This window comes from Sporobolomyces salmoneus, assembly GCF_050403485.1.
Source record: "Sporobolomyces salmoneus JCM6883 DNA, S_salmoneus_JCM6883_v1_ctg15, whole genome shotgun sequence".
NCBI classification, from domain to species: domain Eukaryota; kingdom Fungi; phylum Basidiomycota; class Microbotryomycetes; order Sporidiobolales; family Sporidiobolaceae; genus Sporobolomyces; species Sporobolomyces salmoneus.
In genome coordinates, this window is record NW_027481148.1 from 138,095 (window position 1) to 163,946 (window position 25,852).

General features: G+C 51.3%; 12 protein-coding genes across 12 annotated transcripts; 5 read left to right on the forward strand and 7 right to left on the reverse strand.

The window, feature by feature from the left end:
- Window positions 1–19: 19 nt before the first annotated feature.
- Window positions 20–1,724, reverse strand: SWD2 (WD-repeat containing protein SWD2; the record flags this gene model as incomplete). The annotated part of the gene is made up of 9 exons (XM_076631204.1): window positions 20–94; window positions 162–358; window positions 414–545; window positions 609–912; window positions 972–1,071; window positions 1,133–1,199; window positions 1,258–1,355; window positions 1,423–1,568; window positions 1,638–1,724. 9 exons carry the CDS (start codon window positions 1,722–1,724, stop codon window positions 20–22), a joined length of 1,206 nt encoding a protein of 401 aa, XP_076488783.1.
- Window positions 1,725–2,087: 363 nt separating this feature from the next.
- Window positions 2,088–4,416, reverse strand: JCM6883_001352 (uncharacterized protein; the record flags this gene model as incomplete). The annotated part of the gene is made up of 5 exons (XM_076631205.1): window positions 2,088–2,189; window positions 2,275–2,921; window positions 2,983–3,214; window positions 3,281–4,134; window positions 4,194–4,416. 5 exons carry the CDS (start codon window positions 4,414–4,416, stop codon window positions 2,088–2,090), a joined length of 2,058 nt encoding a protein of 685 aa, XP_076488784.1.
- Window positions 4,417–4,661: 245 nt separating this feature from the next.
- JCM6883_001353 (uncharacterized protein) lies at window positions 4,662–9,925 on the reverse strand (the record flags this gene model as incomplete). Its single annotated transcript, XM_076631206.1, has 12 exons — window positions 4,662–4,814; window positions 4,882–5,345; window positions 5,401–5,614; window positions 5,689–6,160; window positions 6,922–7,074; window positions 7,145–7,389; window positions 7,455–7,610; window positions 7,679–7,865; window positions 7,926–7,956; window positions 8,022–8,286; window positions 8,345–9,319; window positions 9,389–9,925. The coding sequence occupies 12 exons, from the start codon at window positions 9,923–9,925 to the stop codon at window positions 4,662–4,664; spliced, it is 3,852 nt and encodes a 1,283-aa protein (XP_076488785.1).
- Window positions 9,926–11,447: 1,522 nt separating this feature from the next.
- On the reverse strand, window positions 11,448–11,987 carry JCM6883_001354 (heat shock factor-binding 1 family protein; the record flags this gene model as incomplete). Its single annotated transcript, XM_076631207.1, has 3 exons — window positions 11,448–11,554; window positions 11,615–11,681; window positions 11,745–11,987. The coding sequence occupies 3 exons, from the start codon at window positions 11,985–11,987 to the stop codon at window positions 11,448–11,450; spliced, it is 417 nt and encodes a 138-aa protein (XP_076488786.1).
- Window positions 11,988–12,366: 379 nt separating this feature from the next.
- On the forward strand, window positions 12,367–13,294 carry JCM6883_001355 (uncharacterized protein; the record flags this gene model as incomplete). Its single annotated transcript, XM_076631208.1, has 2 exons — window positions 12,367–12,801; window positions 12,860–13,294. The coding sequence occupies 2 exons, from the start codon at window positions 12,367–12,369 to the stop codon at window positions 13,292–13,294; spliced, it is 870 nt and encodes a 289-aa protein (XP_076488787.1).
- Window positions 13,295–13,733: 439 nt separating this feature from the next.
- Window positions 13,734–14,469, reverse strand: JCM6883_001356 (uncharacterized protein; the record flags this gene model as incomplete). The annotated part of the gene is made up of 2 exons (XM_076631209.1): window positions 13,734–13,878; window positions 13,949–14,469. The coding sequence occupies 2 exons, from the start codon at window positions 14,467–14,469 to the stop codon at window positions 13,734–13,736; spliced, it is 666 nt and encodes a 221-aa protein (XP_076488788.1).
- Window positions 14,470–15,345: 876 nt separating this feature from the next.
- On the forward strand, window positions 15,346–16,348 carry JCM6883_001357 (ribonuclease III domain-containing protein; the record flags this gene model as incomplete). Its single annotated transcript, XM_076631210.1, has 3 exons — window positions 15,346–15,726; window positions 15,801–16,122; window positions 16,209–16,348. 3 exons carry the CDS (start codon window positions 15,346–15,348, stop codon window positions 16,346–16,348), a joined length of 843 nt encoding a protein of 280 aa, XP_076488789.1.
- A 395-nt stretch (window positions 16,349–16,743) lies between these two features.
- Window positions 16,744–17,388, forward strand: JCM6883_001358 (NDUFA4 family protein; the record flags this gene model as incomplete). Its single annotated transcript, XM_076631211.1, has 4 exons — window positions 16,744–16,792; window positions 16,864–16,925; window positions 16,994–17,065; window positions 17,161–17,388. 4 exons carry the CDS (start codon window positions 16,744–16,746, stop codon window positions 17,386–17,388), a joined length of 411 nt encoding a protein of 136 aa, XP_076488790.1.
- A 1,038-nt stretch (window positions 17,389–18,426) lies between these two features.
- On the forward strand, window positions 18,427–19,344 carry JCM6883_001359 (uncharacterized protein; the record flags this gene model as incomplete). Its single annotated transcript, XM_076631212.1, has 2 exons — window positions 18,427–18,583; window positions 18,650–19,344. The coding sequence occupies 2 exons, from the start codon at window positions 18,427–18,429 to the stop codon at window positions 19,342–19,344; spliced, it is 852 nt and encodes a 283-aa protein (XP_076488791.1).
- Window positions 19,345–19,713: 369 nt separating this feature from the next.
- JCM6883_001360 (uncharacterized protein) lies at window positions 19,714–21,272 on the reverse strand (the record flags this gene model as incomplete). Its single annotated transcript, XM_076631213.1, has 4 exons — window positions 19,714–20,655; window positions 20,721–20,827; window positions 20,916–21,168; window positions 21,237–21,272. The coding sequence occupies 4 exons, from the start codon at window positions 21,270–21,272 to the stop codon at window positions 19,714–19,716; spliced, it is 1,338 nt and encodes a 445-aa protein (XP_076488792.1).
- A 146-nt stretch (window positions 21,273–21,418) lies between these two features.
- Window positions 21,419–22,857, forward strand: JCM6883_001361 (mRNA triphosphatase; the record flags this gene model as incomplete). The annotated part of the gene is made up of 4 exons (XM_076631214.1): window positions 21,419–21,968; window positions 22,030–22,413; window positions 22,487–22,756; window positions 22,826–22,857. The coding sequence occupies 4 exons, from the start codon at window positions 21,419–21,421 to the stop codon at window positions 22,855–22,857; spliced, it is 1,236 nt and encodes a 411-aa protein (XP_076488793.1).
- Window positions 22,858–23,440: 583 nt separating this feature from the next.
- Window positions 23,441–25,266, reverse strand: JCM6883_001362 (uncharacterized protein; the record flags this gene model as incomplete). The annotated part of the gene is made up of 3 exons (XM_076631215.1): window positions 23,441–24,339; window positions 24,410–24,659; window positions 24,727–25,266. The coding sequence occupies 3 exons, from the start codon at window positions 25,264–25,266 to the stop codon at window positions 23,441–23,443; spliced, it is 1,689 nt and encodes a 562-aa protein (XP_076488794.1).
- Window positions 25,267–25,852: the final 586 nt, after the last annotated feature.

Below are 25,852 nucleotides of genomic sequence, written 5' to 3' on the forward strand. Positions count from 1 at the left end.
AACGACTAAGCGTTTCGTTTTAGAGTTGATTGACGATTCCGTTCCCTTCGTTTCCAGTTCCGAACGCATCTTTCGGATCCGGCAACCAGAAAGCCTGAGATCACACACATTGATCAGTCCTACTTGCTCGAGAGCGAGCAAGAGTAGAGCGATAAACTCACGAGCTCATTCCCTGCCGAAGCAAACATTGCGGATCTCGGATTGAACGCGACGACCCTGCTCGGTCCCTTCGGATGCGCATTCTCGAACGACTTCATCGGATACAGAGTACAACCCGGACCTGGTGCGGGCCGAGATGGATCGACTTCGGAAGGAGGAGGAGCGACGTCCCAAACATGAATGCTTCCGTCGATTGAACCTGAGACCTACTCATCAGTATGCGCCAGAGAGAGGGGAAGGACGGGAACGCGCACCTCCTATCACGTAACGCCCGTCGGGAGACCATTTCACTTCTTCTCCTGATAATCCGGCGTGAGGGTCGATCGGTCGTTCATGAGGTGGAATCATTGCTCGTTCCAATCCCATATTTGCTGCCTCTTTCGGACCTGCTCGTTTGACACATATGTTAGTCCGAACTCGAGAGGAGAGGAGGAGGATGTGAGTTTTACCTTCCAATCTCGCTACGATATTCCCTTCGTAAGCATCCAACACGTAATGAGTATCTCCACTAGTCCCCACCAGCAACCACTTCGAATCGTTCGAGTAGCTAATTGACGTAAACACGGGTACTCTCGGTGGGTAACTCCTCGTTCGGAGAATCGGATCTTCGATGTGAACCACTAGGAATGGTGCTTTGTCGAAGTTCTTGATGTCGTACATGAGGACGGTCGAGTTGAGGTTGAGAGCGACTCCGAAGACCATTCCGGAGGGATCGTAGCCGATTGAGGGGTGACCGGCAACGTTCAAGTGTCCCTAAATAAAGAAACGAGTGTCAGTTAAAGACGAGGATGGACTTGACGGGTAGAGCTCACTTGGGATGTAGCTGTTCGTAGATCCCATAGTTTGATGGTATCGTCGGTTGAACCGGAGAGGAACGTATCGTCTTGAGGAGACATTGCGAGTGAAACGACCCTGCAAAGTCGATTAGAAAGGTCAGCGTCTCCTTCAAGAGAACGGTATAAGAGTGACGTACCTCTTTGTGTGACCTTTGAAGTAGCGGAGGTATGAATTGTCGTGCAGACTGAGGTATCGGATATCGTCTGTCGCAAGCGCAAGGATCATTCAGTTTTGCTCAACTCGACGCAATCTCGCACTTACCGTTCCCCTTTGTACTCGCGTATATGATCGCGCTACTCTTGTGCGTGAACCTAGCTAAATGGCACCCATATTTCTTGGAAAGGAACTGTTTGTGATGTCTAACGCAACAAGTAAAGTCAGCTCTCTCCGCTCTCTCTCCTGATAAGCGTGGAAGACTGCTCTTACTTTCCAGATTTCGCATCGAACAATTGCATCGACTCGTCGTCGGCAGAGGTCATTAAGAGTTCACCTTTGCGATCGAAACTCAGACTCGTATATTGTTTCCCTTCTTCGCAATGCTTCTTGAACACTTTCGCGGGTTTGAATGTGTTCTATATGGAGAAACTGTAAGCTCATAGGGCGCAGACCAAGGGAGGGGAGTAGAAGAGAGAGAGACGAACAACGATGTTGGGAGAAAGAACTGTATTGGAAGGGAGTTTGACGGGCGATCCGCTTGTCGAGCTCGAAGCTGTAGTTGTTGACTCCATCGCGGAAGTGTTCAAAGGTCGAATGACGCGTTGCAGCAGAAGGTAGAGCTTCGAAAACTTTCCTCTCTCTTCTTCATCTCTAATTCGACTTTGCGACAAATCCAACTGCCGATGCTGGCTGCTTAGATCCGCGTATGGTTGAACGAGGCTACTCGATGCTCTGCGACACGGTCCGCCCGTTCGGACGATCCTCCAACGTACATCGCTCTCTCCCTTACTCAGATCTCTCTCGAAGCCTGAGTCGATCAGATAGAACAAACCCAGAGACTACTTTTGCATCACCGAACGGATCTGACTGCCTGCAGAGACCTATTTTACTGCTACCGAACTCCACCCCTCGACCCGATTCACTCGTCTTCCACCTCATTCTTCCTCCTCCTTCGCTGAACTCGCCGATCCCTCACCTTGCTTCTCGTCCTTCTCCTTCTCTTTCTCCTTCGCCTGTTCCTTCTCTTTCTCCAATCCCTGACAACGTTACTCCAATTCGATTCGAGCTTTCTCACTCGCCGCAAATTTCGCCTCCCACTGCTTAACCTGCCGAACGCCTCACGTCTCTATAGTACTCCTCGAGTAGTCGATTCAAGAAAGCTTGACTCACCTCCTGACGATGCAAGATCTCGAATTTCGTGATCCTACTCTTGAGTTCGTTCTCGTTCCATTTCATCGCCTTGACCGTCTCCTCCGCTTTCTTCGCCCTCGTTCTCAACCCATAGAGATCTTTCTGATACCCTCCAACCTGTTCACTCAATTCTTGAACCCTCGCTGCGAATTTCGTCTTCTTCTCATCTGCGATTTCGAGTTGTTTCTCCGACTCCTTCAACGACTTTTCGAGTCCCGTCACTTTGTTTCGAATCGAATGAGAAGCGTCGAGTTCGGTTTTTTGAGCAGAGAGGAGAGTTTGAAGGACAGAGATCTGTTGATTGAGGTTTTCGAGTTTCGCCGTCGCTTTCACTTTGAACAAGGCCGAGAGGGATTCGAGTGCTTTGTATTTCTCTTCCCAGTTCTCGTGCGAGTGCGAAGGAGTGGGAGTTTCGACGTCGTCGGTTTGGACGGAGAGTTCGACGAGAGGGGAAGGACGATGAGTCGAACGAAGGTAGGAAATTTCGTGGAGACAGGTCGAAATGTCGTCTTCGAGGTGAACGATCGCGTTGAGTGCTTCTTCTAGGAGAGCGTGTTCTTCGTTCGATACCTCTGTAACTGTCAAGTAACGAGGTGAACACCTCGATTGGGCGTGGGACTTGAGGCGCTCGCAACTCACGACTACGATTAACCGAACTCGAATCCTCATCTTTTCGAACCGAGAGTTCCTCGATACGTTTCGATTTGACTTCGAGTTGTAACGACATCTTCGCGTTCTCGAGTAGAGTCGAAGTTAGGAGATTGTAGACAGTGACGAAACGAGGGTCGTCCGAAGAGAAATCGAGAGAGAAAAGTCGAGCCGGGGGGAATTCGGAAGAATAGACAGAAGTCGAAGCCGCCGGAGTTCCGTACTACAGGCAAATTGAGCCTGTGAGCAGCTATGCCGCTGAGAAGGACGAGAAGAAGAGATGACTCACGATTCCGTTGACGAGAGGTTGAGCTTGTCCCTGAAAACTCTCGGGTTGAGCCGCGACGAGTCCGTTTGCCACCTGTCCCATAGAGACGCTGGTATGACCGATGTAGTTCTCGATGTTCGCAGGCGGATCGATTTCGAGTCGCGAAGAGGAACTTTCGGCCTTCGGTTTCGACGAATTGACCTCGAAAGTGGGTGCATGCGCGTTCAAAGATCCAGAGTTCGAGTTGGAGGTACCGTTCGTGGAACGAAGTTCCGAAATCGAAGGACGAGCGAGTTTGACGGGTTTCGATTGAGGAGGCGGAGACCAAACTGGTTTCTCTTCGGTTTGTTGCTGAGGTTGCGACGATGGTTGTTGCAAGGGAATCGGATGAGGAGGTACGAAGGGGAGTCGGTTGGGAGAGACTTGAGGTGGAATCGAGGAAGGAGGGAATCCCGAAGGAGGGAAAGGACGAGGGAAGAGTTGGTTGTAGGCTTGAATTTGACTTTCCGTATAGAGTCGACGATCAGCGATTGGGAAGGTGGGTGAGCTGGACTGTTGAGGTGGTTGAGGGCGAACAGGGTAGGGTTGAGGCATAAACGCGGGAGTCGAGACGGGGAGTCGCGGAAGAGTCGAAGCGTTTTGAGGAGTCGAAGATAGAGGAGAGACTCGACGAGGTTCTTGAGCGCGGATCGGAGATGCGGCTGGAGTTGGGCTCCCTGAGACTGTTTGGAAGTCGGCATGGAGGTTCAAAGGCTTCCTTGCCGACGCGGAAGAAGCTGGAGGAGTCGGGTGCGAGATTTCAATCTTCTTCGTTTCCTTCGCGACTACCTTGTCCTTCGTTTCCGAGATCGATTTCATCGCAGTGGTAGCGGGTCCTGCTCAAACACTGGTCAGCCGATCACTCGCACGAGAAAAGGCCGAGAAGTTGGCTCACCTTGGGACTCGCTGGTCTCCCACCCTGATTGACTTGATCCTGCTGATCCTCCTGCTTCGCCTTTCGCTTCCCCCTTACGACCCTTCACCTCGGAAGGAGATCTGGTCGGCGTCGTGGCTCCACTAGCTTGGGTTGAGGACTCGGAGGCCTCCGCGGTAATTCTCATCTTCCTTCTTTGTTCTAGCAACGCCTTGGCTCGTTCGAGTGATGAGAGGCCTGCCATATCGTTCTTGTAGTTGTCGAAGAGCGATCAAGGTCGTAGCTTGCTGTTTCCGAGTGAAAGTGAGAGGTGAAAGAGGAAGAGAAAAGAGAAGCGATCTGATCGTTTTGACGCTCGCACCTACTCTTTTGCTGACGACGACGATGAATATTCCAGAAAGGGTAAAGAGTCTTGTACTGTATCGAACAGAACAGAAAAGTCTACGTGCAATCGACTGTAGAAAATCTGCGAGATTCTCCCCCTCGACTTCAGGTGAATGCCTTCGCCCGCTTCAAGCTGTCCAACCAATGCCTAGCTTCGTTCCTTTCTCCTAGAAGTCCCTTGTTCCTCGCTTGCAATTGAACAACCGACTTATCGATTGCCGCGAGCTTCTTCTCGAGTTGTTGGTTTCTCTGAATCAACTGTTGTCCTCAATCGAGAGTATCAGTACCAGGGCGTTCGAGGCTACGAGGAGACATCTGAACGTACCTCTTCTTCACTCTTCTGCGACACTTGATACTTGTGAACCCATCCGTGGCACTCTTGGAGCGCTTCGTCGAGGAAACTTTGAGTCGATTGAACTTGTTTCTCCGATTCATCCCGAGCTCGTTCGGGCGCTTCGAGTCGCTTCTGAGAGTCTCGAGCGTTGTTCAACTCGACCTGCTGAGAGGCGAGACTATCGAGCGCCAGATCGAGCTCTCTGCGAAGTTGAGCTAGTTGAATTGTCGCTTTCGATCCCTCTGACTCCGGTAGAGGCGGTTTCGGGATTCTCGTTCCTGGAGGCTTGAGATCATGGTCGAAGTCGGTCTGGGTAGACGAATGGACGAGGGAAGGCCTCGAAAGTTTCGATCGAAGCGACAAGATTTCCTCGTAACACATCGATAGGTCGTCCTCGAGGTAGACTATCGTGCTGAGGGCCTCCGGAAGGAGATCCTTTGACTTCTCGAGCTCATCTGTGTCGAAGGTCGTGAGCTTGATATCGCGAAACCGAAGTCTGGAATGACTCACTGGCTTCCGATTTCATTCTGCCCTCTCGAGCCAAAGCCTTTCGGAGGCACTTCGACTGCTCATCGAAATCGAGAGATAACTTGTAGTTCTCGAGCAGAGTCGAGTGAAGAAGCGAGTAGATCACGGCGAATCGAGGATCTTCGAAGGGGAATTCGACACCGATGGGGGTTGACGATTCGGCGGCGACAGAGGGTGTGTCCTTGGCTTCCGGCACCTACAGAAAGCACACGCAGAGGTGAGCAAAAAAAAAAAGCGAAATTCGCTGAGGACGGAAGAACCCGAGCTCACAGCGACGGTTTCGACCTGTTTATTGGCCCCATCCCGGACGCCGTTCGGCGCGTTCCCACCAGAGCGACTAAGTACCCTGACCATATTATCTCCGACTTTCTTTCTCCCCTCTTTCCTCGCCGAAACTGAATCCGAGTTAGTCGTGGTCGAGTTCGAGGAGGGCGCGAGTGAGAGTCCGAGGGAGTTTGGAACAGGGAGAGTCGACGCTGGCATCGTCGATCCGGAGCAGAGAGTGATCGTCGCAGCAGGGCGAGTGAGCTTGATCGGATTCGAACGAGCTGGAGACCATAACGGAACCATTTCGGAGGCTTCTTGAGGGAGTGGCGAGGGAGGGATCGGAATCCCGTTGATTTGTATGTCGGGGTTGCAAGGCGCCGAGTGTTGACGAAGGAATTGTTTGATCGCCTCCTCCTCTTCGTGACCCACGGCGCTTCCTGACGTACGAGACTCCCCCTCTTCCTCCGAGTCGAAGCTTTGGAACGATCGAGGAGAGTTGGTAGAGTCACACCAGTACTCTGTTTCGTCGTCCCGGATGAAGGCTGACGGCAGATTTTGCGAGAGATCTTTCTGTGTTCGCTCGACTTCCGGCCTGCCGATGAACTCTGAGCCAGTCTGAAACGTAGGCGCTTCTGTAGAGATTTGTGAACGGGTATCAGCTTCTGAAAGACCGATTAGGACAGCAGAAAGCGGAAAAAAGCTCACGATTCACGCCGCCTACTTTCCTCGAATCCCTCGACGTCGCAAGCTCACAGTCGATCCCAACCTCTTCTCTGCCCTTCACGCCGTTACCATCGATATCCGATCCTTGTGAGTACATGCTCAGCCCTGCTCCCTTGGCGCCAATGCCGGTGCCCTCCTCGGCGCGCAGGGCTCTCCTTTTCGCCAACAATGCCTTGCCCCTCTCCACCGCTGATTCGTGTAACATGATGAAGACCGAAGGACGAGCCAGCTTGCAGGACTTCAGCGAAGGTCGAGGCGGATGTGATCGTTGAACCAGCGAAGGAACTGGAAAGCAGGAATAACGAGGGACTTGAGAAGCGGCGAGGGAGAGTCGGGTTCAGAAGCTGTAGTTAGCTCGAGGTGAGTGTATCGAGCACGGAGGAAGGAAAGAAGAGAAGCAGAAAGAGAAGGGATCCGTTCCCTCTCGAGATGTCCATCTCCGCACTGATCTGATTCGCAGTTGAATTGAAGAAGAGAACAGTGGGTTATTACACGTCAAGCGTCGTTCTTTACCCGGAAAGCATCTTCGTCCAATCGTACTGATCATACTTCTTCCTGAACGCTTCGATACGTTTCCCGTTATCCCTTCGATCGAGTCGTTTCGGTTTCCTCCAGAGTCGAGGGGCGAGATCTAACAAGTTTCCGATAATTTCTTGGGCAAAGTATCTTCATCAAGCGCGTAACATTCACGGATCAGATCACTGCGTCTAAAGCATGGGATGGAAGAGAGACTCACCTCGCAAACTCCCCTCCTCCTTTCTCTCCGACTTCTCCTCTCTGTTCTTCTCCGTCTAGATCTCGATCCGGCGCATCATCGATTCCTTCGATAATGTGACCGTATCCGTTTTCGCCTTTGTAGTCGAATTGAACCATGAAGTAAGGGAGATTCGGAACGAGAGCTCGACGGAACGGTCGGTTTGAGGAAAAGGTGATCAACTTCTTGTGCTGTGACCATTCAGACTCCGAAGTCGAGATTGCTTCCTATTCAATCGCCGTCCGCCGAGGTCAGCGCGAGATAGAGGAAAGAGCGGGAGAGCGAAGCGCACCTGGAAGTAAATGGGAAGTTGATCAAAGAGATCAAAAGGAACCGGAATAGCTTCGATGTAACTATGTTTCTGAAACTTGTGACTCGTAATCGTTTCGAAGAAGACGACTCCTTTATCTTCTTGAGCAAACATTTGCATCAAAGTTTTCATGAAATTCTGAGAACACCGGACGAAGAATCAATCCATCTGATTAGGGGGAAGAGATTCGTGAACAGTAAACTCACCTTGATCTCCTCCCAACCTTCCTCCTCGTCGACTTCGAGACAACTCAGGCAATGTGAGAGGGGAACGATTCGGCAATGTCCGGGAACTAGTTCTTCCGTTTCCATCAAGCTGAGGTAGGCTCGAGTACCGAGTGCGACAGTCGGGGCTGGCGGAACGCTTCCATCGTCTGGAGGACATAGTGTACATCTGCAAAGCGAGAGGGTGTCAGCTGAGCTTCTTGCAAAACAAGATAATCTATTAACTCACGAATCAAGAGCTTTTTTCGTTCGAGCGTAATCTGGCGAGAGACCCCTCGTCAGTCAACGAATGCGCGCCTTTTGATGAGAGTGAGATATCCCGTACCATTGATCGCAAACTGCCTCTTCATGCTCTCACTCTTCATCTTTCTCCTTGCCAACCTCTCGGCATTCTCGTCCTGATAATCCAGATCCGTGTTGAATTTCGCATCCGTCGCGATTCGATTCGCTACGTCGTAATCCATGTCTCGTTGGGATGAAGAACCTCCGGCGAATCGTTCTTGTCGAACCAAATCAGAGAGGGAAAGTTGGTCGTCGTCGGCAGAGGTACGGATGACATCGCCGGTTTTCGGATCATGTGATTGAAAAGTCTGCAATATCGTCGGAGATCAGCTTGGGTAGAAGAGGCAGAAAAAGGATGAAACTCACTTTTTCTTTCTTCCCCCGTTTACCTTTCTCGAGTCGTTCCTTCTCCCATTGATCCGCAACTCCCGTTCCAATCCCCGTATCATACATCCTCCCTCTCCCATCCAACGTCGGCAAAACTTGCACCTGATTTCCTCCTCCCGTTGCTCCCGTCGATCCTCCCGCCATCCCTTCATGATTCGCGACGATCGGACCCGCTTCTTGAGATCGTTTGACTTCCATCTCGTATTCTTTCTCGAGTTGGGTAGCCGATTCGTCATCCATGAGTTTGGCTTTGAGGACTTTTGCTTGAAGCTTGTTTAGTTCACTTTGAGAGAGAATCGGTTTAGTTGAGGAGGAATCGCTAGTCGTAGGACCGGTCGTTGTTGGGTCTGGGTTGAGAACGGTCGACTGAGAGAGATTAGATCGAACGAGAGGTGTTCGAGAGATAGGAGGGGTGAAAACTGAGGGAATTGGAGTTGAAGGTCGAGACCCGGAGAGGGATTGGGTCGAAGCTGAACGAGAGAGAGAAGGTTGAGTCTGAGACTGGGAAGGGGTTTCTCCAGGTCGTCGGAAAGCGTTTCGGGAAGAAGGTCGAGAGGAAGTAGAAGGATCGGGAGTATCGGTGAAAACGAATTTTCTTGCCGAATCTCCCCTGGGAGTACTGGGTCTTCCACTTTCCCGTCTTCCTCCTCCTCCTCCTCTTCGAGAGTCTCGTTCGTCGAGTACTCGTTTCTCTTCTCTCGCTTCTTCGAACGCTTCCATGCTTCCGTACCTTTCTAAAGCAACTTCCTCGATTGATCTCCCTTCGTCTTCCGCCGCTTCATACGTTCGTTTGAGCTTCGTCATTCGCCAGCCTGATCCGGATGAACCAGGAGCGGGTGATCCTCCGGGACGAGGGGAGGAAGTGGAAGAAGCCGAAGAGGATCCGACGACGGAAGGTGCAGTGCCTTGCCAATAAGCTTTGTTCAATTCCCTAGAAGACTGTCCCATAGTTTGCTGCCAACTCATCCGATACGCTTCAGTCTTCAATCATTCAACGGGCTGAAAGGGAGCGAGATAACGTACCGAAGGATCTGGTTTCTCTTTCGGTTCCTTCCTTTTCTGTTCAATCCCGAACGAACCAAAGAAATCCATTTCACCTTGAGCACCCGATTTCGCTGATTCACTCCCTGGAACGCCGAACATTCCTGCTCCTCCTGCTCGACTGCTGCTCGATCCAACTTCTCCTTCTCCGTACCCATCTGTCAGGTTCTCCGGTTCCATTCTCGCTAGCCCTCCACCTGACGCTCCGGACCCTTCTCCTGGTGTGAAGGTTCCTACTGTATCGACTGGTGCTTTACCCGTTGTAGTCTCTTGAGTTGTCGTTTCTGATTCTTTCTCGACCCATTCATCCTCCTCCTCCTCTTCGTCTTCTCTGTGTTTCCTACTACTACTCGAACGGTGTTTGTGAGAGCTTGACGAGTGTCCGTCGTCCCGTCGGTGTCGTTTGTGAGATCGATTGTCGTCATGATCTCGATCTCGGTGGGAAGATGAACGCGATTTACTCTTGCTGCTACTCGATTCTCGGTCCCTGTCGCGGTGAGAGCGGGGTTCGGAACCCATTCCTGGCGGCTGGCTGTTGGCTGAGCGAAACGGTGGAGAAGGTGGGGGAGGAAAAGAGAGGAAAGTTTTCGAGCTCGTCTCTTGCTTCCCTTCCCATCACTCGACTCGACCTTCACCTCCTCCTATGACTCGAATCGATGACCTTCACCTCTGCTCGCGGCGCTCACTCAAGTTTACCTCCCTCGCCGATACCCCTCGATTCTCTTCCTCCGAGTCGGTACCTCTTTTTCTTCTCTAGTCTCGACCTCTATACGGTTTAACGCTCCCGAGCTACATCGAATAGTGTTCAGAAATAAGGGAAGTAGTGAGGTACCAGCTTGTGAGGAACGGATTCGTTAGGAGGGCTTGAAGGAAAATGGGTCCGTCCTGAATCACCCACCCTCGATTTCGACCTCAGCTACGAGAACCAATTCGTAGCGTTGCGTACAGGAAGATGTCGACCGGAAATCAATAGTGCGGAAGGTCTCTCGATGGCGAATCGAATTCTTTCTCGCTTTTGATCTCCGGTTGATCTTCTTGTCCGTCATCGTGTCGATTTGGTTCTCAGTCAGCTGGAAGTGGGATCTTGGGAGAGTGGCTCGCGGATCGATCTCTCTGGCGCCGGAGGAGGGATACGACGGAGGGGTGAAAGGGCAGGGAGGGATCCGTAAGTTACCAACCTTCGACGTCAGACCATTTGCTCTTGCACCAGATCCTCGATCAGCACTCTCTTCCAAGCGTACGGCGAAATGAAGAAGTCGGAGTTGACGACGTTCGTGACCAGTCCCGGCTCGACTCGTTGCTTTCATGCTCGCCGTACGTTCGGGCGAGCATTGCTGACGGCGGTCTGGTTCAGTTCATATGCTCTGGTGTCGGAGTAAGGTAATCCACGGGTTTGTCCCCCTCTCGGCGCAGAGGTAGGCGGCGTGTTCCAAGGAGTAATCGAGGAACCGGTTTCGCTGTTTTCGTTCTGAAGGCGGAGGAGGGATCGAGTGAGTCGCAAGGGCTTCATACACATATATCTATCGTGAAGACGCAACCCCCAAGCGAACTCTCACTCTGACAGCGGACAAAGCTGCTCAACCTCACGGTCTTGCACTTTTTTGCTGATCGTACGGGATCGCTTTGAGTCCGCTGTACAGAGGCGGGGTCTCCCTCGGGGGTTTCTTTCTCGCGATAGATCAATGGGTGTGGAGATCTTGCGATCCACCGATCCGTCTCGAGCACAACGAAACTTTACATTCTCCGTCACTAGACTTGTTCGCTGCAATCAACCGTTGTATTCTATTCGCTCTGTTGACCGTTCTCTCTCGCTTGTCTACAGTGAGCTGTTGGTATCAAAAGATGGAGCGAGACTCTGATAACATGTAAAACGCACAAAACGAAAACAACAAATAGAAACGACAGAAGAACTACACACATCAACAAACTTTCAATCTTTGCGCAGGCAACTCGAACCTTCGAGCCACATAGAGCGCCTCAGCAGTCGCCAGTGACTGATGTCCCCAAGACCGAGAGGGTGAAAACCAGCTGTACAGCAAGCTCAAGCCGAAGTCGAGGGCGGAGTTGTCGAGTTCGGAGCTGCTGTACCTGACATGAGACCCGCTAGACTCGTTTCGAGCGAGTCCACTCTGGAGGATAGCGTTGATACTGTGCGTCGAATCGTCATTGTCAGCGAGAAGGAGAAAGAAAGAGCGAAAGTGAGCTTACGGCGAGATAGAACGTCCGAAGATAACGTATCGAATCTTGCTTCCAGATCATTCAGCAACGTATCGACCTATTCTCCGAACGATTCAGTCAGTACGCGCGAACGGGGGAGCAGGGGGAGAGTCGACCTCACAAATTGGGTTAGTTCAACGGGACTCGTCACGTCTTTTCCCTCCGCGCTAAGACCCTTCGACCCATCTAGTTGCCCAGCTTCTAATACACCTAAACCGATCCCAGTAGAAGTTGTTGAAGGCTGAGAATGCGCAAAGTTTGATGAAGAATTCTTCGTTGTTTTGGGCGAGCCCGGAGAGCTGGAGGAAGGGACGGGTGAGCGCGAGAGTGAAGGCGAGGGTACTAGAGGTTGTTGGAAAGGCATCAGTGACAGCGTGGTGATGTGGAGGAGGTCAGAGAGTGAACGCGAGCGAGCTCTTCCTTCTCTTCCCTTACCTCGCTTCGCACCTTCATTAAGGTCGATTAGAAGAGATTAGACACGAACTCTGAAGCGACTGCGACCTACCGAGTACCGTATCACTCACTCCTGCGGCCCCCCTCGACTTCAACACTCTTCATCTCTCTCCTCTTCTCCTCGCCTCCAGCCACCGTAGAATACCTTTCGAAGCCCTTTGATCTAGCCCACAAGCTACTCTGAGCCGCCTCCTGCCCTCTCCCGCTGTCTCACAGCTCTCACAGACCCCTCCCGCCCGTTCATCCTCTCTCGCTCTCTCCCCCGGCTCTCCCTTCTCTGCTCCTCCTTGATGACCTCGATTACGACTCTTGGCTACGGTCTCACTGTCAGGGTTACCGATCTCATCACTGCAGCTCAAGCGTGGCCTGCTCTCGAACCGACTTTCCAATTCTTCGATCTGCTCTTTCTCCGCAGGAGGAACGGAACGTTAACTAGTCAGGGAGCGTTGGAGGGCTTGATCGAGAAGGTACCAGTAGAAGTATGGGAGAACATCAAAGAGTCGATCGTGATGCGCGAAATGGAGGACGCCGAACATCGCTTTCTAGCACCGTTCTTGGAATGGGACGAAGATATCGCCGACGGAGCGGACATCCCAAAGAAGAAGAGTTGGGATTACATCCGAAACGGAGCCTCTGGTTTTTACCCAGGCGAGTGGATCTACGACGATAGCAGGTTTACCGATATGTTACAGGGTTTTAAGGACGGTGACGACGCCGCTTTCGCAGTGAGTCGCGTTAACCTTCCTTCTGCCAGGACACGGCTGATCAACGGGGTCTCAACAGCCTGTCCATCGACTTGTCGCCGCATTTGGACTCGCTCATCCTCTCTCGAAAATGATCAGCTTCCATCCTGAAATCTGGTTCGACATTGACGATGTCGCTCTCCTCACGATCCCGAGTCGAGCTCAGAGGTCTGACTCATCCTATTCAACCATTTCCGCGGCGGCTGGATACGATCAACAAGATGAACACACTCTCGTCAACGTTTCCCTCGACCTCCCTCCCGACGCCAACATTCGCTTCTCCCGCTTCTTCCGAACCTTCAGACTCTCGGTTGTCGAAGTCTCCGACGCGACCCTCCGCTACGTTCTTCCTGATCCCGAAGCGAAAGGAAATTCTCGAAAAGGTCTCGCCGAAATCAGACGAGAGGGAGTTCGAGTCGTGAAAGAAGTGAAGCCGAGGTGGATGTTGTATACTTCGTGCTGGGGAGATTGGTGAAGATGACGAGGAAGCGAAAGAGGACGAATGTATGGCGGCGAGAAAGATTACCCGTTTTCATCTGTGCAATTCTTCGTTTCGAGTCCCCTTTGCGTCAAAGTTGACGATGAGAGGAAGCGTGACAGCTTCTCCGAACCGCTTCGACCTTTCACGTGCGTCGTATCTGAGTCAACGCTCGGACTTGGAGGAGGGTCGATCATCTTCAGTACTTGACACTCGTGGAATCAACGAGAGAGGCGAAAGGAAGAATCACGACGGTATCTCGAGGCGCTTGAGGCTCACTCTGCAGTCACTCAGGACCAAGCTCCGGTTCGAGGAGACAGCGAGATGTCAACCACGGAAGATTCAAATTGCGACAGCAAGAGCACGAAGGAACAAACTCTGAGGATCACGAAACCGTTTCCTGACCGCGACCTGATCATCCATCACTACCCCGTTCCTACGTCAAGCTGAGTTCCAACCGACGCAAGTTTGGACCTCGATAGGGTTTCAGCGGATATTCGAGCATTTCGTTTTCTGAGAGCGGTTTCAAAATGGAAGCATCGTCGTTATCCGCAGCGTAGTTGATCCCGACACCTTTCTCACTGCGTTGGTTACACGATTCGGTAAGTAACGTCGAAAGGTCAGCATAAGCTAGAAGAAGCCGACACTAACCGAGTGATAGAAAAGCGCAGCGTCGCCCATTCCAGCTCGTCCCCTGGGCCAAACTCAAAGTCCGAGTAGAGAGAGAGAGTCTCAAGGCGAGGGAAGGAGGAGGTGTAGAAGACGAGCAAGCAGTCGAGCGGTGTACTACACTTCATTGCGAGGTGGATCAGAGACGAGAATGGATAAGGCGAAGGAGGGCTCGAGTGGATCAGGGCTGGCAGTAGGTCGTAGTCGAGCGAGTACAAAGCGTCAAAATTGAGATTGTCGTCCCAGAACTCGAGATCAAAACGAGCGTTTTGAAGGAATTTTGGTCCAGGGTCTACCCATTCCGACGGTTCCTCATCGAGTTGTCCTCCCGCATGTTTCTCCCAATCCTGAAGTCCCTGCTCGTCGTGTTCCGACGGCCAAGTGAGACCTATCTTCGCATCTTCGCGCAAATATAGACTCGCATCGAGGTAGTGAACGGCTTCAAAGAGGAACAGGTAGTAGGAAGAGAAAGTGTCGCCAGGGATGCTCAAGGATTGAATCATCTTTCTTGTTGTTTTACCGGGGCCTAGAAATCGTGTCGAGAAGTCGACGTCGAGTGCGAAATTAGAGAGTTCGAGGGAAGTAAGGTTTGCCCAAACGAAGCCTTGACGGCAAGAGATGAATGAGGGTATGCAGCGACGCCCGGAGTCGTAGAATTCGAGACCACAAGAGTGGGATCGGGAATAAGAAATGTCGCACTCCAGTGGCGGCTCGGGAAACTCGAATCTGAGCTACGGTTCCAAATCAATCCTTCTCAGCGCTCCTTGCAATTGACCCGAATCGAGAGAGCTTACACTTCTCGGCATCCACCACTGTTTGTCAACTCTGCTCGTTTGACTCAGTAACCAGGGATCGACCTTGTTTCCAAGCGTTTTCTCGTAAACTTTCGCTCTCCAATCACTGAGCAAGACTGGGTCACGATAAAGGATCGGCTTCGTGGCGAGGTGAAGAGTCTTGTTCGCTCGAGAGGTATGAGAGGGAAGTTTGACGGAGCTGAGGCTGAGGTTCGAGGGAGAGACAATCTGAGGGAGTAGATGAGGAGAGTCAGCTCGACAGTGCAAGACGCGAAGATGTTGTTGAGCTCACGGGCGATATACTCGAGTAGTTCGAATGGTAGACGCTTCATACCTTCAGGGAAGAAGGGAGAGTGAGGAGGGAAAAGAGGTTTGTTGATGAAGCTGAAGGGTCGAGTGGGTGTTGCCTTAATCGATGATCTGTCGCGATTCCGGGCGTGTAGAGAGGTCTAATGACTACGCAAGGTCGTTTGCTCGGATTCGAGAATGAGTGGTGAGGAGAAGGAGAGAGGGGAACGATTCGCTGAACTTTTGTCCTCTGCCCTCTCTCCACTCACTCGGATTCGAGTAGAACGACCTCGACTAATGAACCAAGAACAGCACAGTATGGCTGGATCGACTCCCTCGTCAACCACACCTGTTCCGCCAAAGGTCTCTCACAATTACTCTTCGTTCCGCTCTTCCCTCGAGACCCCTCGTAGCTGGGAAGATCCTCACTTGCCGATCTCCGTGGAAGATCTACCATCGCTTCCCTCAGTCAAGGACGACGAGCTCCGAGAACGAGCTAGCACTCATCGATCTTTTTTCACTCATCCACCAGATCCGAAGGACCGCATCAAAATCGACCGAGATGTCCAGTTCAGGTCTTATGAGTCGCTCGAGCTCGTCGGAGACAAGCACATGGCGAGCTGTGCAGTACAGGCTTTGACGCAGAGGTTTCCTGCTCTCCCTCCTTTCCGAATGACGGTAAGTCTTTCGCTCCCTCTCCCTGTTCGGTCTTTCTGCGAAGGCAGCCCAACACTGTTCCTTACTGTTGACAGGAACTTCTTGGTAATATTCTCTCAAACCGTACAATCTCCTACCTCAGTCTCGGTTACAAACTTCATCGACATCTTCGAATCGCGATTATTCGCCACAACGCAGGACGTCTCGATCAGAAAGTTTGCGTTGATCTCTTCGAGTCACATATCGGGGCATCGCTGTTCGACAAGCAAGTATCGAGAGCTCGAATCGAAGAATGGTTGTTCAAAGTTTTGAGTCCTCGAGTTTTCCCTACCCTAGAAGTTCTCGTCAAGGATTGGATGGAGAAACACGAAGAAAAGGTGACGATCTCGAAAAGTAAACGCAAAGCGACCAGTCAAGGTGAGTGTCCCTTCTCCTATTGTTCGAGAAGCGTTGTTGATTTTCGATTTCTCCTTCAGACGTTCCTCATTGTAATGAGTGTTCAGATTTGGTGTCGGATCCTCTCTCTGTTGAATATGAACAGGTGGCAGGGAGGGTTTGCTACCGTCCTCAATCAGCAAAAGAAGCGAGGTTGTGGAATCGCAGGGACGAAGAAGGAAGCGCGAGAAACGGCAATCAGGAATAGCGTACACGACCTCGTGGATTGTGATCATCATTGATTCAGCTCTGTAATGGATTGTGATCATCATTGATTCAGCTCTGTAATGGACTCTGTGTTGAGCGAAGCGAAGTGGAAGACGTTAGATTTGCAAAAGCAGCCGCATGGCGAGCAGAAAACGAAGAATCGAAAAGTTCGAAATTTCTTTCCCTCGCCCTCCCTTTCCTTTACATCTACTGTGATGGATCGTTCTCAGTGGCTCCCTCCCTCCCTCTGTGGACGTCTGCAATGCACCTCTCCTTGTTTCCCCACTTCGGTCCGAAACGAGACTTCGCGCTTCTTCTCTTTCTCTCTTTCTCTTCTACCCTTCACTTTCCACCTGAATACTCACAACACAACCTCATTACGCGTACAAGAACAATATGGCACTCCGTCTCCTTCGTCGTGATCCTTCCCTCTCTCCTCTCTTCGGTGAGTTCGGTTCGTTTCCCCGCAAAGTGGAAAACAACTGATTTTCTCCCCCCTCGCACTCTCATGTACAGTTGCGGTAGGCCTCGGAGTCGTTGGAGCGCTAGGCTTCGGTGTACACTACCTCCGCAACTCGGTAAGTCGAAGCGCTTTTCGTGACCGTTTGAAGGTCTGACCTTGTGCTGATTCCCCTTGCTCGCGCAGCCTGATGTTATCGTCCGCAAGAACGGAGATAAAGAGCCTTGGAATCGCGTACAACCTGGTCAGAACACCAAGGTGAGTCGAAACCCTCCCAATTTGCCTCCTCTTGACTTTCTCGTTTTCGAACGTCCTTTTCACGCCACTGACTTCTATTCTTGCGCTCTACCCAGCTCTACTCTCCCGAACAGAACCGAGAATGGTGGGCTTCTCGTGCGACGATGGAGCACCCTCGGGCCATGTTCATGGATGGAAATTCGAGTTTGAGCGACAAGGCGAATTTGGCGAAAATGCAAGCGATTCGTGCCGCGAGGGAGAAAGCCGGTGAAGCGAACGAGGACGTCGAGATCGGAAAGAATGTCATGGACCGTGCTGGAAAGGAGTCGAGTATCGAACACTGAAGAGGATCCTCCCACGCTTCTTTCTCCCAGTTTCTCTTGCAACCTTTCTCCTTTACGACTTCTCCCACTCTGGTCTTCCAACCCCCCTAGTCTTTCTTCTACGGTCCTCACATTGTTCTCACTCGTTCCCCTCTCTCGGTTTACCTGTTCTTTGTTCGAATTCTCACGTCGTTTTCTTCCCGTACGTTTTCCAAATAGTCTGAAATTCCCACTTCAAGTAATACAGTACCCTCCTCTCTCGCGATGGAGCTTTGTCCAACGTCTCGTCTATGCTTTCTTCGACACCGAGGAAAGCCCTTCGAGACTTCGCAAGCCAGAAGCCCGAAGCCTCCGCGCTCGGTTCTCTCTCAGCGCCCGTTGAATTCTCCTCTTTTGCCGAGCAATTCGGTCGCTCTCAGTACTCGGTATGGTACGACGCCAAGACCCTTAAGTATGCTTCTATGAGTGTATGCAGAACGAGGACGAAGCCAAAGGGGAGGCGAAGAACCAGCCAAAACGCATGACATTCGGATACTTTGTCGCTTCCAGTCGTTGCTTTCCGTTCGCTACAAGGTTGACATGCCCTCGTTCGGCCTCGTAAGTCATTGTCCTCCATTTGGCGATCCAATGCAGAGGACCGAAGAGAAGTCGAGGAGAACAAAGCGACCCTTGTCTCGTTTTCTCCTTTCGTCGTCACGCGGAGGGCCTCGACGTTTCTACTCCACAAGCTCCATTTCGCACCTTTCACTTTCCACGAAGTTTACTCTTCGGTTTTCGTCTCCCCATATCCGCGCATGCGATCAGTGTTTAAACTCGTAACCCGTGAAATGACCAGTCTCAAAGAGTTGACTGACTTCTCGTCTTCACTCGCTCGCTTCACCCCTATCTCACTCTCGCCTCCACATCACTGTAATTCCGAGTCTCTTAAGGACTCCTCCCCATTCGTCGACAGAATCAGAACTTCATCAACTTGAAACCCCTCGAACCACTCGCCGACCCACTTCATCACGAGTCCACGCCAGATTCTCCTCGAGGAGCCAGATTAGTCTGCAGCACAGTATGATCCGAGGTAGCAGATCAACAGAGGAGAGAGTCCGAGGAGATCTGTGTCCGAAACCTTCGACACTCCGAGGAGTTGATCCGACTGTACTCGAGCAGGATCAGGAACTGTCCGGCATTCCAGCTCAGTTTGTGAAAGACGTATTGAAGGACCTAGGTGAGTTTACGAAACATCTGGAGGGGAGAGTTGAGGCTAATCGCTCTCGCTCGTTTATTTGATTAGCTCCTCGACTTTTGGCCGGCATCAACTGCACGAGTCTCGATCCGACCTCAGCTCCTTCTCCCGATAAACAACTCCCTTCCCACGCTCGTTGCATCTTTGCCCCTTCCCTCGCTCCTGAATCATCCCCAGTCCGACCAAATTTCCTCCTCGCTCTCACTTTTCCAGCACGAGATCCTTCTAGCCATTCCTCTCCCACTCGGATCCTCGTTCCTTGTCATTCCCTCGTCTACTCCCTCGCTTCCCCACTGTTTCCGTTCATCTCCCACGACCCGGAAGAAGAGGAGGAAGATGAAAACGACGTGGACGAAAGTGCAACTTCGACTGAACCACCTTCGCCCTCCCTATGCGTTCTTCCCATCTTAGGGCCGATCGAACTCCCTTCCCTGCCTGCGTTCGCCATCCTTCACGCTTTCCTTCACACTCGATCTCTCTCCGCTCTTCAGCATTCCCTCACGACAACACCTCCATCACCATCTCGACTCCCCTCTCCACCACCCTCCCCTCGACTCGGCGAGTCCCAATCTCCTTCAGGGTCTACAGCACGACGGAACTCGATGGACAGAACAGAAGCGCAAGAATTGATGGATAAAATCCAAAACTTGAGGACGACCGCTATTCGACTCCAAATTTCAGACCCAGTTCTGTGGCAGGGAATGTCGAGTAGTTGGAATCAGGTCATTAGTCAACTCCCCTGACACGAACCAACGATACGAACGTCTCCGTTCGATCACCAATTTGTACATAGAAAAAAAGCAGTTTCATCTTATCTCGTTATTCAATACATTCTGTTCTCGCTTGTATCGGGTTCATCCATCCTTCGTCTCTGTATCACTCTTCCCTATGTCATCTGCATCCACTTATTCAGTCATTCCTGCATTTTCATCGAAACCAAGCTTTCGTTCCGAGTTCGATCTGTTGCAATCAGTCGTTTTCTCGCCACAACAATGGTACCCCCATCCACTCCTCTATCGCGACATGCTACGAGAGCGAGGAGTCTAATTGTAAGTTGCAACCTCATCGTCCAGCGATCTTTAGCAATTTCAGCAGGGTCGTTCCAGTTCAATTCACACTCCCCAACCTTGTCGAACGTCTTCCAATCTCTTCCTTTCCCTCTCCAATACTTTCCCGACGACTTCGACCTCACTATCACTCAACAACATCCTACTCGTTTCGAACCTCCTACATTCTTTCAAACCCTCCAATAATTCGAGGATCCATCCTGTTCCCTCCTGTTCCCCTTCCCTCTCTTCCCCTGCCTCTTTCGATGACGATGACGCTGTCGCTGAATCGAGAGTGTTGAGATATCGAGATAATTCCGCGAGGATGAGGGAGAGGAGATCTGGAGTCAACGAATCTCCAACGAATCTAACGAGTTTCTCAGGCCTCGGATCTAAGGACCTCAATAACTCTAGACGGGAGGGAGATCCGGGAGGGGATAGGAGGAGATGCGATTCGAGCGAAGTGAGAGTCGTCGAGGAGGATGGAGTACGAGACAGTCGCAGAGGAATCGACGAGAGGTCAGAGGAGGATGGAGGTTGAGGGGCGAGTGGAGGAGAAGCGGTGCGAGAGGAGGAGGAAGAGGGAGGCGGGAGAGTGAAAGGAGAGGAGGAAGTTTGTCGGGTTTGTCGAGAGAGTTTTTTTGCTGCGAAGGAGGAAGACGAGGTAGGCTGGGTAGTCGAGGTCGAGGGAGGATCTGCAGGAGAGGTGGGATTCGTCGTTGGAGTCTTGGTAGCGGAAGAAGGTGTTGTGGGTTTTGGCGAGGTGGGGGTCGAATCAGGTTTCAGTTTGCGAGTCGATACGGCTTTCATTCCGAACCCTTCGTCTTCCTCCTTCGGTACAGCTGACGGAGGAGGTTCCGTGTCCTTTAATGGCGGTTTCCCTGCTGCTGAAGGAGTCGAGGAGGAGGAGGGAGAGGCGATCGCAGCTCGTAAACGATCTGATTTAGATTGTGTCGTTGTAGACGGTGCTGGCTTCGACGAACTTGGTGGAGGGTTCTCGGTTGAGCTCTGTAGCAAGTATATATCGTGAGCACGAATAGTTCGAATCGCTAAGAAGGGAGAAACGAGCCTACGGAAGACGTTTCAAGTTTGCTCTTTTTCGAATCCAGCAGTTTGTTGATCTGTTCAAGTTCTTTCTTTACGTCTTCACCTGCTCCTTGTTGTATAGCTCGTATGAAGTCTGTTCATGGGAGATTGCACGCAGGTCAGTTTCCCCGTCTCTCGCGAATCGCAAAATCGCCCATCGTGCGGAAAATTCGAAAACTCACCTTGTTTCGCCTCCTCTAGTTTCCCCAATCCCTTCCTCGCCAACCCTCTCCTGAACAGCGTTTTCACATTGACTCCACCATCTAGATCCAACGCCGTAGTCGCGTCCTTGTCTGCTAGTTTGTATTGATTCAACTTTAAGTAAACCAATGCCCGATTGAGCGGATACGTCGAGATTGATGGGTCGAGGGCGATCGCGGTAGAATAGTGAGAGATTGCGAGAGGATAGTCTTGTGCTTTGAACGCTGCATTGCCCTGTTACAAGGGAGAAAGAGTCGGCAAGAGAGAGGGGAGAAATAGTTGATCAGAGGGGGACGACTCACGGCAGTTTTGGATTGCTCTGCTGCTGGAACTACCATCTCACCCTGTCTATATCCACCGCAAGATCAGATGAGCGAGTTGAGTGAGGTTGCCGAATGTTTTGCAGGACCGCGAGAGCACTTTCTTCTCCTTCTCTCCTACTTGGATTTCGGACACCCTTCAGATCGATAGACTGTATGCAGTCATGCCGTCACCTTCGTTATCTCCTTCGATCCACTCTCTCCTGAACGATGATTCGACAATCCCGTTCAATCAAGACGATTACTTTGGAGCTCCCAGCACGAGCACCTCGACAGCAGACTCTAACAATGAAGTGAGACCGGTGAAACGACCTAGAACTAGTTCGAGTAGCTCCCCTTCCCTCTCGTTCGGAACGATGAACCCTCCTCCTCCTCCTCCTCCTCCTCCGCCAGCTCACGCACCTACCTCTACCTCTAACGTTCCTCCAGCACGACCCATGAGTTCATCCTCTTCTACTTCTACTTCCTCCTTGACGACGCGTCAACATGCTCCTCGACCCCCCGTTGCACCCGTTCCTCCTTCGAATTCACTCGAACCTTCGATATTCAACGTTGAACCGATCGACGAATTCACTCGAGAAGTCGCAGATTGGTTGTGGGGGTTCTGTGCCCCTCTCGATTGGGACAAAGTCGAGATTGAAGCGAAAGTAGGGATGTTGGTAGATTCTCGGAATGGGAATCAAAGAGTTTATTTACCAGTTCCTACTGAAGCTAGTACGTTTCCCTCTCTTTCTCATGACGAGCTACGGGATTGACTGATTGGGATGATGTGTAGTCTTGACGGATGATACAGGGTTGAGGTTTCAATCAAACATGACGATTTCTCAACACAAATCTTTTAACCAATTACTCAATGCTCGAGTCGTAGAGACCTCTCATTCGAGTTATCCACACCACAAGATCGCCTACAGTCACACTCACGAACTCGATACTTTTCATCTCGCATCGAACAACCCGGGCGAGAAACGGAAAATCAGAGTGACGAGAAATGTCGATAATAAGAAACCCCCGACGACGACCACGAATGGGGGAGTAAACGGGGCAACTGGAGGAGGAAAGGATTGGAAAGCGGTAGAGAAAGTTCGAGTAGCGGACATGAACGTCTTCAGTCCGAAACGTTGGTTCGATTGGAGAGTTTCAATTTCTTTGGAAAATCCAGGTAAAGTTGCTCCCGCCTCCTCCTCTTTCTCAGATCTCACTCACAAGAACTGATCTCCTTGTTCCTCGGGAAGTTCTGGAGTTCCCTCCAACACCTCCAACCCATTCCCGAAGAAAAGATCGAATTTCCTATTCCCACCAATTCTACACGATCGACTTGACTCAAGTCACTACTCCCTCTACTTCTGGTTCTGCTGCTGGTCCGAATGGAACGGGTCCACCCACTCATGAATTGGAGGTAGAGATCAAGGACGCGAAGAAATTGTTGATCGAGGCGGAGAAGGAAAGTCGAGGGGAAAAGAATTGGTATCTACAGGGTGTTCAAGGTTTACTCAATAATATTCGTGAGTTCTCACTCGCTCCCTGAGACCCTCGGGGTCAGTCACTAATGAGTCGCTGGGTTGTTTCGATAGGGATGTTAATTCGAAACGCGAGTGATCCGTAATCGGACTTCTACGACGTACTCGTTATGAATTCCACGTTACCACTATCTGCAAGAGGTATTTCAAGCTCAAGTCACGGTGCTGAACCGGTGATGAAAACTGTGTTGTGTATGATTTTTGCTATTCTCTCGTATCGTTCCCTCTCCTCTGTAATCACTCTACGACTCTCCACTCTTGGCTGCGATAAGAAGAGTAGTAGAAAACAAAAGGATGATAAGATTATGCCACTGCGTTGTGCTAAAACAAAACGAAACAAAAACCGATAAAAGAGAAAAGGTATCAAAATCCGAAAACGAAAGAGAAAGGGTAAAAGTGGTAAGGGTCCATTGAATACTGGGTTGGAAATAAAGCGAAATGGTGTAGTCTAGTAAAGTGTCTATGAGATGAACGTCGAATCGGGATCAATGCGTAAAGGCGAAAAGTCGAAAGAAGAGGTGGAATCGAGATGAGCCATAGGACGAGTGGCAGGTGCAGTAGTGATGACAGATAAGATATATGATACCGAAGGCAATGTCGATATATAGATGTCGGGAAGGAAAGACGACTTTCGAGAGAGACGTGGTTTCCGTTTCGTTTCGTTCGAGACTAACCCCACTTCTTTCCTCCACCGCCCGCCACGTCTCTCATACTCATTCCTTCGCTTCTCAACTCTTCCTCAATCAATTCTCGTCCTCTTCCTTCCTCTCCCTCTTCTCCCGGCGAAGTTCCTTCTCCCTCGATTCCAGGGTCTTCTCGACTCGTCGGCATGACCCCTCCTCCCGATTCACCACTCGATTCGTGATGAGGGAACTCTGGTCTCCTCAACGCGGCCCTGAACGCCTCCGCCATTCTCGCCGCTTCGTTCCTATCCAACCCTCCTTGTTTCTCATCCTCTGAATCTCCTTCCTCCTTCCGTCCAGCGATTGCACCTAGAGCAGCTCCACCCGCTCCTGCCCCTACCATCGCCGGTGCGAGTGAACTGAATCCTCCTCCAGAGTTCGTAGGCGACGATCCTAAAATCGGTTCTCGACTCGCATTACTGTTACTGAATCCGTCTTCCGTCCCAGTTCCCGCTCCACCTACTCCTCCCTCTCCTGCTCCACTCAAAGCTTCCCTCTCTGTGTCGGTCCCTCCAGCTCCCCCTCTCGCAGCCAACATCGCTTCATTCTGTCTTCTCCGTTTCCTCGCTCTTCCCAAACAGAAAAAGATCGCGAACGCTCCTCCGACGAGAGCGAAGAACCCTAAGATGACGATGATCGCGATTGCCCATTTCGGAATCGCAGGTCCTCCTCCTGATCCATCTTCGGATGGTTGTAAAGATCCATCAGACCTTGTCGTCGTTGAGCGCGAGGCTGAGGATGCGGAGACGGAAGAAGCGGAGAGTTCGGAAGAGAGAGATGATAGGGATGCGGATGCTGATGCGGCGGAAATGGAAGAGACGGAAGAAAGGGAAGATGCGGTTAGGATTGCGAGAGTCGAAGACAAAGACGAAGGAGGAGCAGTTTCTGCGACAAATGCGAAGGAGTATCAGTCAAATCAAAGCCAGATCACGTAGCATATGAAGCGAGTGCTTACGAATGACGGTGAAAGTGCTTTGACGAGTTTCACCTCCAGTTAATTCGGAATCCCCGTCGACAACGATGAAGTAATACGGGATCGTTTGATTCCGATCAGAGTTGAACCACTCTTGAGCACTTTCTTGCGGCCACCATTCGTCGTCCGGCGTGATTCCGATCATCCCTCGAGCGTTTTGGACTCCTAACCACGAGGTTGCGATTTCTTCAGTGTTTGCGTTGTATAGGTAAATGTCGACGTCGCCCGCTCCCTGTGATGCGTGCGAAGAAACTAGGTCAGTGTGAGGTCAACAGAACTACCTCGTGACGCGGACTCACGATAAACGTAGGGAATTGAGCGTTCCAGATAAACTTTGAATAAGTTCCTTCAACTATTGTCGTATTCGACTCTGGGTAACACGACAGGATCCCGTTCCCGACGTAATTACACGAAGGATACCCTTCTGCCATCGGTAATCGTTTCTGTAGAGTCCGCTTCGCATCTTGCCAACCCTCGACGAGACCCAAGTCGAGTCCTCGTTTGCTCCGCCTCGAACCACTTGTCCCCCTCTTCTTCTTTTCTTTCTTGTGACTTGTGGATGTCCCCTCGCTGTCTACCGCTTTGCCTTTCCCCTTGTCGATAGATGATCGCGAGACGTAATTTGCATTGTTTGGAAGAATCACTTGGCGGTCTCGTACCTCCTCCACCGGTACAGCATACGCTCGATACAGTTGTGATGGTCTATCGGAACGATCTTGTCTCGGTGCTGGGGTCGGTAAGGGCGAGAATGAGGCAGTCGAGGTCGACGATGGAAAGTTGATCGATGAAGATGAAGAAATCGAGGTGCGTGTCCTGATGGGAGAGCTGCTGGTCGCCATCAAAGGCGTAGATCGAGCGTAGAAGCTCTCTCTGTATGGGTATCGTAGCTGAACGAGTAGGTCGAAGTGAGCGGTGGTTCCAAAGCTTGAGGTTCGATCGCGACTTGAGCGATTTTTCGCCCTCAATTGATCTGTTCCATTCTTACCACCTACCTCTCTACTACAGTATTCAGAACCCTACCGTACCGCCTGAACGCGAGAAAGCATAACAAGCTTCGATGTTTACTCACTGCTCTCTCATCGAGGCCGTTTGGCGAGGGGTACGTGCTCGGATAACGACGACAACTACAGTACACGACAGTGCACGAGAGTCGATCGTAGGGCAGCATGAAGGTGAGGGGCAACAACACCTTTTGAGCTTCTCGAAGTTTTCGAAAATCTTCGCGCGAGTCCGTTGACTGATCGAACTTCTCCTCAGACCTCAATCCATTCGTCACTTGTACTGTACTGTACTCGTCACTGCATCGCTTGCTCATACACGTTCTCTCGGTCTCCGCTAGGCCGCCGAGAGTGTCAAGTATCTTCGTTCTCCCTGTTCTCGCCCTCTCTTTTCGCCACACCGACTTCTTCACTCTTACGTTCTCGC